At 42.0% G+C, this 14,684-nt stretch overlaps 1 protein-coding gene across 4 annotated transcripts in view; it reads right to left on the bottom strand.

The window, feature by feature from the left end:
* Window positions 1–5,820: 5,820 nt before the first annotated feature.
* FYN (FYN proto-oncogene, Src family tyrosine kinase) overlaps window positions 5,821–14,684 on the bottom strand; it is a 141,039-nt gene continuing 132,175 nt past the window's right edge. For all 4 annotated transcript variants that reach the window (XM_033055388.2, XM_033055385.2, XM_033055387.2 and 1 more), the window contains one exon: window positions 5,821–7,427. In XM_033055388.2, the coding sequence (XP_032911279.1) occupies window positions 7,219–7,427 (209 nt within the window). In that variant the 3' untranslated portion in view covers window positions 5,821–7,218. The remainder of the gene's footprint in view (window positions 7,428–14,684) is intronic.

The raw sequence follows: 14,684 nt of genomic DNA, 5'->3' as shown, positions 1-14,684 counted from the left end.
CAGAAAACAGCAGATATTTGGAGCAGTTTCCTCTCACTTGAGCTTTATGTACTTTATTAACAGCCTGACAAAGAGAGGAAAAATAGCTTGAAAGTCACACTCTGCTGACTCTGTTAACAGCACTGTCTGCTGAGTGGGTTTCAAAGGTCCAGCCCAAACCTAAGTACCCTCCCACAAAGCTGCAGGGACTGCTGTCAATTACCTTATTTTTGGATTAGGAAACTTGGACAACAGATACCCAAGTTTATTTCAGCATTTCAAAAACCTCCCTCATCCCCAAAACTGAAGCCATCATAATTGCCTTCTGCAGGCCTCATCTATATATTTGAAGTCTTCCTACTCTAATGACTTCTCTCACTGAAAGATAGATAAAATTCTGAACTCTCTAAAGTTAGTATCCCATCTGTACATTATTTACAAGCAGAATGTGATAAGTCATATTTGGCCTGTCATAGAAAGGACAGGGTCAAGTACAGGATGGTTTTCATTGGCAAGGCAAGTAACATGGACCTTTTTTTTCTAAAAAGGTTCCTAATCCTGCAGGAGTTGTAATAATTCTTTTTTCATTAGGAAGGAAGTGTTGGTATCGAGTGCCTCTTCTCATATTTCCTACCATATCTCTGTATTTGGAGAAATAAATCATGAATGTTTTTGCTTCCAAATGATTAACTGCTTAAATAAAGCACTGTCATGTTGCTCCTCTTTTAACATTGGTGCTGTGAATTAACCTGGAGACATTGGAGTGAGCCTTTAACCCCCTCTGCCTCAGCATAACTTGCAGGATGGTCTCAGTCTGGCTTTGTATGTGGCTTGTCCCTTGCTGCTTTTGCACTGTGAAGAAAACTGTGGCTTTCTTCCATGTCTTGCTGTTTACACTGCTAGGCACATGCCTGCAAAAATATTTTCCACTTACTTTAAGGCTCTTGCTTTGACATTTTTCAGTCACACCCTGCAGAGACACCTGAAAGGAAAGAAAACAGTACCTGGATGTTAGCTTGTGCAATGCTTGTAATTAAACCCTCCATAATGACAAAAACTCCTCCTGCCATTTGTTAAGATTTCCCTCACAGCATTATGTATCCTCTTAATTAAGAGCAGAAGCTAAGTAAATACCTATTTTATTCCCTTTTGCATCCAATTAGTCACCCATTGATCATTACCCACTTAACATTTGACAATCAACAGAGCCCCATTCTCTGCAGGACAAGGACGTGTAGTCCTACAGAAATGACACGTCCAGAATAACGTGAGGGGAGCTGTGTGGATGAGTAATGGGCAAGAGGTGGGGGGAGGGGAGGAAAAGGCCACCCAAGTGGAACAAAAGACATGTAACATATGCAAATGTTCAATATGTGGTATGTGTTTTATACACTGGATGTATATGAGGTCATAGACAAAGCTCAGCTGGCGGCTGCACTTGTTTGGGAGGCATGGGAATTTGAGGGAACACTTGAGCTTTCGTGTGATCAAACATACCCACTCCTCTCTTTAAGACACAAAGCTGTTCCCCATGTGGCTTGTTGCCTTTGCTTTTTTAGGAGGGCAGGATTTAGCATCTGCTTCTCCATTGTCACTGGGACTGTGGGCTGTAGCAACGCAGCCCTGGCCAAGTCACCCCAAGACCCGTCAGCAGCTCCACCCAGTCGTGCCTGAGCTGCTGCCAATGGAGCACGGCAGTTCTGGGTGTCCAAGGGACCTCCAGGGAAGCTGCAGGCTCCTTCTGCATTGCCACTCTCTCCTGGAAGCCTGTCCCAGGAGCAGTAGTGGCCCAGTTCCTGTGTGGTGCCAGGAGGAGTGTGCTGGGACCTTTCCCAACACCAGGAACCCTTCCTATATGAGTAGCATCTTCTAGCTGGGGAAATCCAGCAGCCTGTGGGATTGAGAGGCAGCCCAGAGCCTGAACTGTTGCAGTAAATAAAGCACAGGGAATGCTAGAGCTCACAGATAGGCCTCTGGCTTAAGGCTGAGCCCAAACAGTCACAAAGCAGCCCTGCATTATTTTTTCTTTTTCCAGGGTAGAATCCATCCATTGCAGGGCCCAGGAATGTTGTATGAAAGCTGTGACAATAGGCAGCTGAGCAAACTTCACAAGGCTCTGGGTGCAGGAGCTCAGCAACAAATGCTGATGCACAAAAAAGCAAACCAGAGCCCTTGGCAAGCTCTAGCCTGGCTGGAGGGGAAGAAGGATAATCTCATTTCTCTACTCTTTGCCCTTTTAGCTATTCACAGAGCTTAATGCTGAGTTATTCCCAACAATGAGCCAAACAATCAAACTTCCATCTGGCTCGGTCACGCAGAACCAACACTTGCCTCGTAGTCACAGGCCACACCAATCCCATGATTTTCCCCCCATGTCGAGCGTATGCTATTTTCCTCTACGCTGTAACAGAGAAGATATTTACATTTGGAAGCAGAAACCGCAGTTCATGCTCCTCAGCCTGCTCTAATCTCATCACCCAAATCCCTGGGCACAAGGAAGCACAGGCGCTGTGAGTGCAGCTGCTGCTGCAAACACAGCTGCTGCTGCAACCTTTGGCTCTGCCTCTCCACCACACGATGCAGTGCCTACCAGCTAATGACCTGCTTTTCCTGGGAGGGCAGTTCTCAGCACTCCTGCACACTGCTGCTGCAGCCTCCAAACTGCAGCCATGCCCTTGGGAGAAATGTTTCCTCTCCCCAGCTTTAAAATCAGCTGCAGACTGCTTATTACAGTAGCCAGAGACCCACAGACAGCATCTCTGGGCAGTAGCAGCAGTGCTCTCCTGGTTTGGGAATAGGGATTGTAACAGATCATACAGTGGGAACCAGCAGGGGAGAAAAAAAAAAACCGAAAACAACAGGAAGAAAAAAAGAGCAGCTCTTTTGTTGTTAACAACATTTTGTCCTCTAATCTACTCATGTCCCAGTTTTACATTTTTTTAAGCATTCAGCTACAGGGGAGGAATACAAGGAGATAGATTGATGTTTGTGTAGGTGTTTTTATGTGTGAATTTCTTTTTGCATTGCAGGTAGTAGTACACACACACATAAGAACAGGCTCTGTATTAAAAGTCAACGCAAAATATCTCACAGGCTTAAGGGAAGCCAGCATTTCCTCTCTAACATTCAAAATGAATCTCAGTAGCCTGGTTTTAGCTGTTAGAAGTTCTCCTGAGAAATTTAGAAGCACTGACAGGAAGACACTAGCACCCTACTCATGTGGCAATCCCAGCAAGGGGCCTCTTTGCCTTTTCTGTGGAAAGGACACAAGTTGTGGTTTGGTCTGTGCAGGAAAGTCTGAAACTAAAGTGCCCTTTTCTTCAGTTAAGATGGCAGGGAATGCTGCTCCAGTTGACAGGAGTCCCCTCAGTGATAAAATATCCCTGTGTGTGAGTCACAGGAAATTATAATCACTGCTTTCCAAGACTGCAGAACACAATGAGATTTCTGAGCTACAAACAGACTTCAATTATTCTTGAAAGACAGACAGACCCTCAAACTGACATGACTGGAGAAAATAAATATCCTTTTGTCTGCACTGCTGGTGGTAATTTCCCATTAGACAGGAAAAGGCTTCTTTGATGAATGAATATTGTCTACACTTCAGAAGAGGAGCTACTGTATATCTCCTAATAGCTCTTGCATGCTTGGGCTCAGCCTTGTGTGAGGCCCTTAAACCCCTTGGGTCCAATATGGTAGCATTGATTAGCATGCTGCATTTTTCATTGCAGCACTTGAGAAAAGGATGGTGCATGTTAAAATAGATTTGAGCAGTTTTCTACTCACCTTGACGTTATGTGGCAAGATGGAGATATTTAGCAATCTGGCTTCTTGGGCTGCAGGTAGTCCTTTCCAGTCTAAAGGCTTCAGGAGAAACACTTACACTGGAGACAGATTTTCCATTTGTGATTATTCTTGTAATTTTAGCAGTTAATCACTTTTCTGTTTTGTATTTACTTTGTTTTTCTACAGTGGTAATTAAATCAAAACCAGAGCGTCACCCAGAACTACACAGAGCACTGTTTAGAAAAGCCAAAGAATATCATGTTAGTGCCTTTGAAAAACTTTTGTCTTTTTCAAAGACCACCAAGTCTCACACAATTGCCTGCTCACAGAAACGTAATAACCATACTAACCATCTGTTTTGCAGCAGGGTCTCATTTCCACCTGTCACTTTTCCTGAGAGTGGTCTTGAATTTAACTTGGCTTAGAGATGCCTGTGTCACCCCATGAAGTCCTTTCTGCTGCACATAGGTCTTCTAGAAGACCACTTCTGGAACTCAGCCACCACACCATGGATTGGTTGGGAATCAGGTGGGCTGGTGGGGGGAGCATTTGGCCAATTGCTTTTATCTGGGTGGAATTTATTTAGTCTTACATTAAAAAATTATTGGAAGGAACAGAAGATTCTTAATCTCATAAATTCTACTTTTACAGTCACCACACAACTACTTGTGGTGTATACACAGTGCTTAAGAAAAGGCTTTTATTCATTTATAGCAAAAAAACCTAACAACCTTGTTTAAATTTTTTGCTAATGTTTTTATTTGAGAGATTAAAAAACCCAAACAACAAAACTCCCAACATTAAGAAAAAGAAGCAGAAGAGCTACCGATGAGAAATGGTCTGGATTTGCCACTCAACAGTGGCACCAGTCTGCACACAAGCCAGCTGCAGGCAGAGATCCGGCAGAGACCAACATGGTACTCGGAGACCGAATGCAATACAAGAAACAACAAACCCAAGAATCAGAAATAAAGGCCATAAAACCCCAACAATGCCCCATCTGAGTCTTGCTTCCAATGAGAAACATAGGCAAACTAACATTTTAGGCTCGTCCCGCATTACAGATGGAAACTGCACTTAAGTTTGTGGCTGCAAAGGCTGCTAAGGAACTTGGCAGAATGGCCACGCTTCGCCACCGGGCTCTGGGCTGAGGAGGTGACATTTTGGCTTTGCCAGCCCGCTGAGTTACTATGGAGTCCTCAGTTCCATGGATGATATTTTAAGGCAGGGGGGTAGCTGTAGGAAAAAAAAGAGGGCCACGACTTGCTTTGTAAGTACTAAGAGGAAGCTAGAAGTCCAACAAGGATCATGGCCTCTTCAGTACTCCACAGCTACAGGTACAGCAACATTGAATATATAATGTACATAACATTACTTATAGACTCTACATGTAAAATGTTAACCAATTTATCATGGAAATCTGGTAACAAGCAACATTGCCATATAAATTCACACTTTGAGAAAGGCTAAGTGTAGCAGCCTCCTTTGCAAGAGGATTTTCAGTCAAAGTTTTGTATAGAAAATATTAAAACAATTATGACAATTTGTTCTCTGAATCTCACTTGATTATTGGGTTAGTTTTCACAAACGAAGAAAGGTTCTCTTTAGAAAATGTGAGAATCTTCAGAATATGAATTCACAATCTAAGTACTAAATAATTTAAAAAAAAAGTCTCAACTGTCAGGAAGTCTTACTTGGCCGCAATCTTTTAAAGCAGTTACAGCAATACAAGACATAGAAAAGCTTCTCCTGCAACACTTGTAAATGTAAAAGTATTCATGTTAAATGCAACAGAACTAATAGAGAACAAACTGCTGTAGAAGAGAGAAATGAGAGACTAACTATGCATTCAGCCATCTTCCTTACAGCTGAACTCCATCTATTTAAAAGCATATTGACTTCATAATTTGGAAAATGATGTCCCATAAGTAACTGGTCTGCATACTCCTATGAAATATGATGCCCCAAATGGCATGACACCCCTTCTTGAAAAGATTTTAATTTCATGTCCACCATTAGCTCCACAGTTTAAACAAAAAAACAACTATCCAAATGTAAAATGCTCTTTTTTTTAATTACTAAATTAAGAAAGTTAAACAGTTTTAAAATGTAAACTTGCAAATAAACCATAACAAAATGTAATTAAGTCTTTAAAATTTGCAACTCAGTATTAAAAACTCAATAGAAATAGAAAGGAAATTTTTTTGTGTTTTTTGGTTAAACGTAAGTAATTCAAGGCTGGTACAGACAACTGAAAAGGTAATACTTTGTTCTGTGCATCCCCCATGAAATGTAAAGAAGTGCATAGTAATTCCACTGGAGAACTTGCAGACACAGAGAAAGTAATTTCATTAGCAGTACAGGACACTTAACACACTTATTTTACAATGGAAAAATGTTACACATAAAACAGAAAAATCCTAGTTCATGACCAACAGTTTAGCAGGGGGACATGGCTAAAATGCTATTATTTTAAGACCATCTGAATGTAGTTACACTGCTTAATAAATCTTTTTGAAACATTTCAGTATACGTGTTTTGATTCAAGAAGTCCTTGAAGTTTCAATTTTCCAGTTCAAACAGTGATGGTGTAGTTTTCTTGCTTTAAATATGTTGGTTTAAATTTCAAGAACAAATCATCACACACTTCTCAAACATTGGAAACATTACTGTAAATACAGCACGTGATTCCTGAAAGAGCAAAGTTACAACCATCTACAGGTACATAATCATAAACAAAAAGTGCAATCCAATTTAAAAAAATCATGCTTGGCAAAAGCCAAAAATTAGATCACTGGCTTTCAGAATCCCACCAGTGTTTTCATGTCTGCAGTAAAATTATCGCTTTCTGGGTACAGCTGCAGCAGGATTCATTCAATTTCAAATGAGCCTCCTCTGCAATAGCACCCATATACTGTATGTACAGGTATGTATATATATTATATATATTTTATATATAAAAAAGCAAAAACCCAAACACCTGTCCTGATTTTTTTATTTGTTAAAACATGAAAAAAAAATGTTTTAGACAAAGAGGCCACTTCTGGAAAATAATACTTTTAGTTGAATCAGGAGAAGACTAGTTAAAATCACATAAGTTTTGCATTTTAAAAAAAGGAAAGCACTAGGATCAGTTATTGGCACTGAGTTACTATTTACAATGAACAGAGGTTTTGCAGTTTACATAACATCAATACAATGCAGTTTTGGAGTCTCTGATTAAGAAAAAACAAGTGTTTTTCTCCTTTTCATCCAGGACATTCAGATTATTAGGACAAGTGGTCATAGGCAAGGGCTGTGGAAGTTCCCAGCTTCAGCCCCTCCTGTGCACTGCAGTGCTGGAAGATGTTGCACTCTGGAGAAGCCAATCACAGAGCTGGAAGGTGGGGAGAGCAGGTGGGACGGGGCTGAGAAACACCTGGTAATTCATGACAGTGTCTGGAAAACAGGGATTTACAGGTTGTCACCAGGCTGGTACTGGGGTTCTGTTGCAGTGAAGTAGTCTTCAAGAAAACCCTGTAAATATTCAAAAGTTGGACGCTCCTCTGGGTCTTTTTTCCAGCAGTGAATCATAAGCTCATGCAAGGAGATGGGACAGTCCTGAGGACACGGCATCCGATAACCTCGTTCTACTTGCTCCAAGACTTCACGGTTATTCATGCCTGTGAAGGGCACACAAATCCACAGTAAATTACAGAAAAATTAACCAAGTGTAACTGGTTAAGACAAGTGAAACACAACCACTCTGATGTCCTGTTTCAGCTCCTCATCTACTGCAAGGTAACCTGGATTATTTGCATTCTCAGTAGAGGGTTTTAGGATCCACTGGTGAGCAGAACACTGCTCCTATGGTTAGCTTCTTGGCCTACAATGGGCAGGATTTGGTGCTTTCTCTCTGTAACAGCAGGAGCCATGAAGTGTAATATGTGTTCACTTAAGGAAAACAAATGCATTGCAAAAAAGGGAAAATTCCAAATTCTAGAAATTAAAATGAGTTTTTGAAACCCTCACACTGAGCATGGGCCTTTCTGAAAGCATCCTGTGAGTTCACGCTGCAGGGACTTCAAGACAAACTCTGTTACTCCTGGCTACCAGGGTTGTCCTGCAGCATTGCCTTCAGTGTCAGCCCAGAAGCTTCTTGCTGCTGACCTGCACTCTCTGCATCTCTGCTGCTTAGTAAAGTTTCTACCATATTAGACTGTTTCCAAACCAAAACAGAGCAAAGATGCTCACAAGACAAGTCAAATGCCAAGTAAAACCTCTCCACTAAAGAACCACAGCTCTCTCACTCCCAAAAGAAAAAAGTAAAAAGTTGTATTACCTTCACAGAATCATAGAAACATTTTGGTTGGAAAAGACCCTTAAGATCACATCCAATCGTTAACCTGACACTGCCAAGTCCACCACTGAACCATGTCCCTAAGCTTCACATCCGCAGACTTAAATATCTCCAGGGACGGTGACTCATCTTGCTTGACTCTGAGAGTAAGGCCAGCCCTTTGCTACTTTTTATTTTCTATGTAACCCTTTGTTTCCTCTGCTGAAGTGCTTTTCACCAAACATTAACTGCCAGTCATCCTCAGCTTTAGTTTCCATTTCTCTCCCAGTACTGTCTTTAACAGTACCAGGGTAAGACTGGCACTGCAGGCATGCAGAGGTGTTTCAGAGGAAGCCTGCACACTGACTGCAAGCTTTGTGCTTGCCCTGCCACACTGTCCTGCTGAAAAATGTCTGCAGAATCCATTCTCCTGACTTAGCAGGTCCTGCTAGGGACACCTTAGTTTTCCATGGCTGAATCTAGAAACCACCACTTTGACGTTGCACTTTCTGTTAGCTTATCCTCTTCCTGGCTTCCATGACACTATCCTTCCCTGGGAATCCTCCACTTTCTTCTATCAGGGTGTCCTTTTGAAGAGTTTGCTTGCCCCACGTCCAGAACCCAAAAACCTCGTATTTTTTGTAAACTTATTTGTGAGGAATAATTCAATCACCTTCTTCAATACAGATTAATTTATCCACTCAAAGCTTTGACTTGTAGAAATGGCTGGTTTTGGTTGGGATAGAGTTAACTTTCTTCCTAGTGGCTGGTACAATGCTGTGTTTTGGATTTCGTATGAGAATAATGTCGGTAACACACTGATGTTTTAGTTGTTGATAAGTAGAGTTTATCCTACGTGAAGGACTTTTCAGTTTCTCATGCTGTGCCAGTGAGGAGGCACACAAGAAGCTGGGAGAAACTGTATTATGCATGATTTGTTTTTCTTGGCTTATATGCCTCTCTTTTTCATTTCCAATAAAATTATTATTGTCTTTTTCTTTATGTCAGTTATTAAACTGTTATTATCTCAACCTCTTGGATATCAGCAGGAGGATATTACCCTGTCAAGATAAGAAGGAAAGGTTTTACCTTTTTTTCTGATTCTTCTCCTCCTCCTACCTTTGCGGGGCCTGGGAGTGGGCAGTGGGAGTGAGCAAGTGTCTGTGTGGTATTCAAGTTACTGGCTGGGGTTAAGCCATGACAAGGAGTAAGGTCCTTACACTAGCATTTAGGCTAGTCACTTGGCTGTAACCTTGGATTTGGTCTTTAGTCTGTATCCTCATGTCCTGGCTGTGTTTAATTATAAAGGATGCTTAGAAAGAAACATCTGCAAAATTCAGCTTTTTCCAACCATCCACATCTAGAGTCTCATCTCATATTAGGATTACAAAACCCATTTTCCTCTTATCTTGTCAGGGTAATTTCCTCCTACTGATATCCATTTGCAGCATCTGGGAAGGATCATATTCCTATCCTGTCACTGTAACCACCCCAGGTATGGTCTCCCCACTTCTTCCTTGTATTTATATTTAGACTTTCAATTATCCATGTTGTGGTCACAGCATGGTTCTGCTTAGCTTATAGCATTTCCCATTTTCAAATACGAGGAGTACTTGGTTTAGTTTCATATATGGGTTTTACTGCAAGGTAGAAAGGATAAAGGAGAAGTAGGGCACAGTTTCTTTTGTTGCCTCTTGTGCATGGAGGAACCTCTCCAGAAAACTGTCTCATACTCTCAAGGCCTCCCCTCACAGGGATAATTGCAAAAAGAAAGGTTAGATTACTGATTTACAGTATTCCCTAACCTGCAGACCAACACTTCAGCACTGGTTTCATGTGTTTCATTTACCAGCTGCATCCACCCACCAATATTTTTGGTGTTAGATGTTGATAACTAGGAGCAAACACTTTGAATGGCTTCTGAAGTGGACCATGGTTAGGTATTCAAAATTATGAAAACAGACTAATAACAAGCCTCTGCAGACATCAGCTTCTGAGTAGAGTTAAGGTTCTCCTATATTATTGATTCCAAACTGATGTTAGGTCTCAGAGGCTCATGACAAACCAGAACACACTGAACAAACATTTGGGTGTTCCTCACTATACTGCAAGATAATTTCCAGAGATATTTTACTTTTTCATTAGACTACAAAAAAACACTACTGGTCTGTTAGACATCACAACCCAAGGCAGCACCAACCCAAACTTTCTGGCCTTATTGTTTTCAAGACACTACAAGAAAAAAACACACGCATTTTGTTCACGTTGTGTTCTCAACATTAGTTTTATAAATTTGTGTTTTGAACAAAAATCTGCACCTTTTTTCATATCCTTGTCTTTGAATCAGCTGAATTACCTCGTGTTTTGGGGTGAGAACTTCTGCTGTGCTTTGCTTCCCTTACAAATTAAAGGCTACGAAAATAACTGTTATGGGTAACTCATCTGTTCGTATATATACATAACCACTAACAAACTGTATTATTCGCTTTTATTTTGGCAGTACATCCTTAAGTACAACATGGATGGAAGCAACAGCAGCAGAAAAGCTCCTTCCCAACTGATTTGTTTTTCTAAGATATCAAATGTTTGGTATTTTTATCCAGTGCTTTACTCAGTGCTGCAAAGCACACTCTGAAACCTGATAACGAACTGTGTGCTGGAAGAAAAGCCCTGAGGAGACAGAAGGGGAAGGAAAACATAAACAGCTCTTAACTTTCCTTTGTTTAACAAAAAGTTAGAAAAAAGAATATGGAAGAGACATTTTTTGTCCCTGGAAGGTGAGTCAAGCCAGGTTTTTTCATCACAGTTTAATCCAGGAAAATGCCCTTCTTTTCTTTTCTCCTTTCCCCTTTCCCCTTTCCCTTCCCTCACAGTAAACCTCAGTTATGAAACTAAAGCAAGTAATCCTCATGTTCCTCACCGGAATTCATGCATCCAGCAAGGGCTGAAGCACCTAGGATTTGCCAAAGAAATTCTGTTAGTTTTGACATGAACTGCTAATTTAAAAACAGAGTTTCAAAAACTTTTATTTCTAAATCGATTGGATTACTAGTCAGACTTACAAAAATAGCAGTGCTTCAAGTATACATTTTACTTCTTAAACGGCCTATTTATGTTTACAAACCTATTCTATAGACTTATCGTAGCCTGCAAGTTTTAGTGTTTCTCTTTCGATAGCAGGAGTCTGTCATCTGCACTTCTAACACCACAGAGAGAATATCTGAGCAGTCTGTACAACTCCTCTCTCCTAATGAATACCCAAGAGTTTCAACTCTTAATAAATAATAAATGACATTCTGCTTGCAGTGTGCTTCCAGACCCCTTAAAAGTTTATCCTAAAATCCTTAAATCTGTGAAATAAAATACTCAGCAATATTCTTTTGTGGGGTACAGCTATTCTGCCTGGGTTGAAGCAACACCTGGTATCAATCTGGGCTGGTGGATGAACAGAGTGAGAGCAGCCCTGCCAGGAAGGACTTGGGGGTGCTGATGGATGAGGGGCTGGCCATGAGCTGGCAATGGGCACCTGCAGCCAAATATGTGCTGGGCTGCATCCAAAGCAGATTGGCTAGCAGGGCCAGGGAGGGGATTCTGTCCCTCTGCTCTGCTCTGGTGAGTCCCCACTGCAGTGCTGCATCCAGGTCTGGGCTCCCAGCACAGGAAGGACTTGGACATGTCTGAGCTAGTCCAGAGAAGGGCCCTGAAATTAGAAATGGCTGAGAAAATTGGGGTTGTTCAGCCTGGAGAAGAGAAGGCCCTAGGGAGACCTTGTTGTGGCCTTTCAGTACTTGATGAGGGCCTGTTAGCAGGGCCTGTTGGAACAGGACAAGCAGTAGTGGTTTTAAACTGAAGGAGACTAAATTTAGATTATGTATAAGAAAAAAGGGTTTTTTACAATGAGCGTGGTAAAACACTGGAGCAGGTTGCCCAGAATGGTCATGGATGCCCCATTCCTGGGACATTCAGGTTCAGGCTGGACAGGGCTCTGAGTAACCTAAGATATCCCTGCTTATTATAGGATTGGACTAGATGACATTTCCGAGGTCCCTTCCAACCCAGACTATTCCATCATTGTAGAATTCTATGAAAAATCAGCCTGTGCTCATGATATTTCAAGAAGTATGATTTGGCCAAGAAAAAAACATCTAATTCCCAGAAGATAGCTTTTCCATTAGCTTTTTATTCCCTGAGAAGACCAAAGATCAAATAACCTGCCACTATCCAGCTTTATTAGTGAAACCTTCAGTAATCTCAGGATGCCGCAGGATATGGCCACTCTAATGCTCTGTACAATAAAAATCTACTGCCTATATAGACTGGGGACAGAAATGCAATACTACTTGGCTTTTCCCAGAAAAGTTGTAGGAACTTTAAATTACAGTGACTTTAAGAGTTACTTTAAGAGTTACTGTGACACAAAAAAGGATCTGGAGTTTCCAGTTGTGGCTAAGGAACACTGGAAAGTACTTTGGTGTGCTCTTAGGAGCTTGATTAGCTGGAGCACAGCAGATGTGCAAATAGCATGGATCCGGGCAATGCTGCTCTTCCAGAAGACAGGAAACATTGCTGTAACTAGGGAGTGGCCCTGCACCCAATCTAATGAGCTATGCAGATTACTTTGGGACATGTGAAGTCCAGTGAGGAGAGCCATTGTTTCAGGTTACTTTATTATTGCTGTCTTCTCTTAGACTGCAGTGGGTTGACCCTGGCTGGATGCCAAGCACTCACCAAAGCCTCTCTCTCACTCTCACTAACAAAACCAGAGCAGGATAACGAGAAGTAAAATAAGACCTTAAAAACACCTTATCCACACCCCTCCCTCCTTCCTAGCTCTAGCTCCTCCCCCAGTGGTGCAGGGAGACAGGGAATGGGTGTTATGGTGAACTCATCACTGGCTGTTTCTCCTGCAGCTCAGGGAGAGGAGTCCTTCCCCTGCTCCAGCATGGGGTCCTGACATGGGACACAGTTCTCCATGAACTCTTCCAGCATGGGTCCATCCCACGGGCAACAGTCCTCCCCAAACTGCTGCAGTGTGGGTCACTCTTCCATGGTCCTTCAAGGACAGGCTGCTCCAGCAGGGGCTCCTCTATCCTCCCACAAGGTCACAGCCTCTTCTCAGGCACTTCCCACTATGACAGCTTGGCCATGCAAGCCCAGTACACAGGCTGAGAATGATGGTCCTTCAGACCAATGATCAAACCACTACAGCTCACAGAAGGGAAGAGCAAAGCTGCTCCTAAGGGAAGATGACCTCTGAATGCTATTCTTACTGAGTGCAATGCAAACCAAGTTATTTCTGTGGAAAAGGAGGAACAAGTTTTAAAACTTTGGAAATCATGGCACTCCACTTAGAAATTAAAGCCTGAAAACCCCCAACATCTCCTCATCCTTGAAGCCAGGCTATCAACATCTGCTTTTTGCTTTGGTTTTGTTTTTAAAAATAAGTTATTGTTCGCTTGGTATAACAGATGAATAGATGCAACGTTGAACTACAGCATTTGTAAGCGGAGCTTATTTGCTTACAAATAAACCCACCTGACCTTATCTATCCTATGTGATGAATACACATCTTAACCTCCTTTTTACCATCCACGATGATGTTACAACCACCTACCTATGCTGGCTCACTGTTATGTACTTGGCTTGGGTAACACATGCTCTCTGGCACTCGTGGCCTGTCTTCCCTCAGGGATGAGGAGGCTGAATATAGCTGCCCAAAGGCTGCAGGGCTGCTTGGAGCCCAGACTCAAAGACCTGCCTGGCCAGAGGCAGCAGTGTGAGTAGCATCATGGTTGCTGTCACACTACAGTTAAAATGAAAATTCTCTTGATGTGACAACTGTAGCAGAAAGCAGAAGGGGCAAGGTCAGAGGTGCTTGTTTGGTGTGGCTGAGATTTTTGCCTCTCCCAAAAGTAGCATGTTAAAAATCCACAAATTGTCCAGCTACTGCTAGGGAGGGGCATTTGTCAAAGGCAAAAGAAACTGACACTGAAAAAGGCCCACTAAGCAGACTATTTCTTAAGCTTGGCTTTTCCTCTGGTCTAGCCATTATTCATTTCTCCACTGTAATAATCAAAATAGAACCTCTGTGTGAAAGATTATGAAAGTTGTTTACTTGAATCTGTTATCTTGTGGAAAGGATAAGAAAGCATTAAAAAGGGCATAAATTAGTTATCATAGTGGCCCATTATAATCACTGACAGAAAACAGGTTTGGTTGAAGTACGAACATGAAGACACCATCCAAAAAGTTGGCATTGCATGTGGGAGCTATAGGGTTTGGGGCAACTCTAGACTGATCTTTAGCTCCACCAGCAAAACCTTTACTGCTCATATATCTCATCACAGCCTCTCTTTCAAAATTGGGCATCAGGACAGGAACTGGTTGAAATCTGTAGGACAAAGAATACCAAGTTCTGTTCCACCCAGTCTGCTTCCATGCTGTAAACTGCCTGCCTTCCCCCTCTGTCCTACTCATCGTGCTTTTCCCTCCTTCTACACAAGCTTCAAACAATGCCTGGTTCCAGACATGGGAGGGAAGGAGGTATGATGTCCTGCAGGCATGGGTAGCACCCCAGGACTGGGATGCATGCTATAAATCA

This window comes from Catharus ustulatus, chromosome 3 (assembly GCF_009819885.2).
Source record: "Catharus ustulatus isolate bCatUst1 chromosome 3, bCatUst1.pri.v2, whole genome shotgun sequence".
NCBI lineage: Eukaryota > Metazoa > Chordata > Aves > Passeriformes > Turdidae > Catharus > Catharus ustulatus.
The sequence above is the reverse complement of the archived record's forward strand: the minus strand, read 5'-3'. Positions and strand labels throughout refer to the sequence as shown.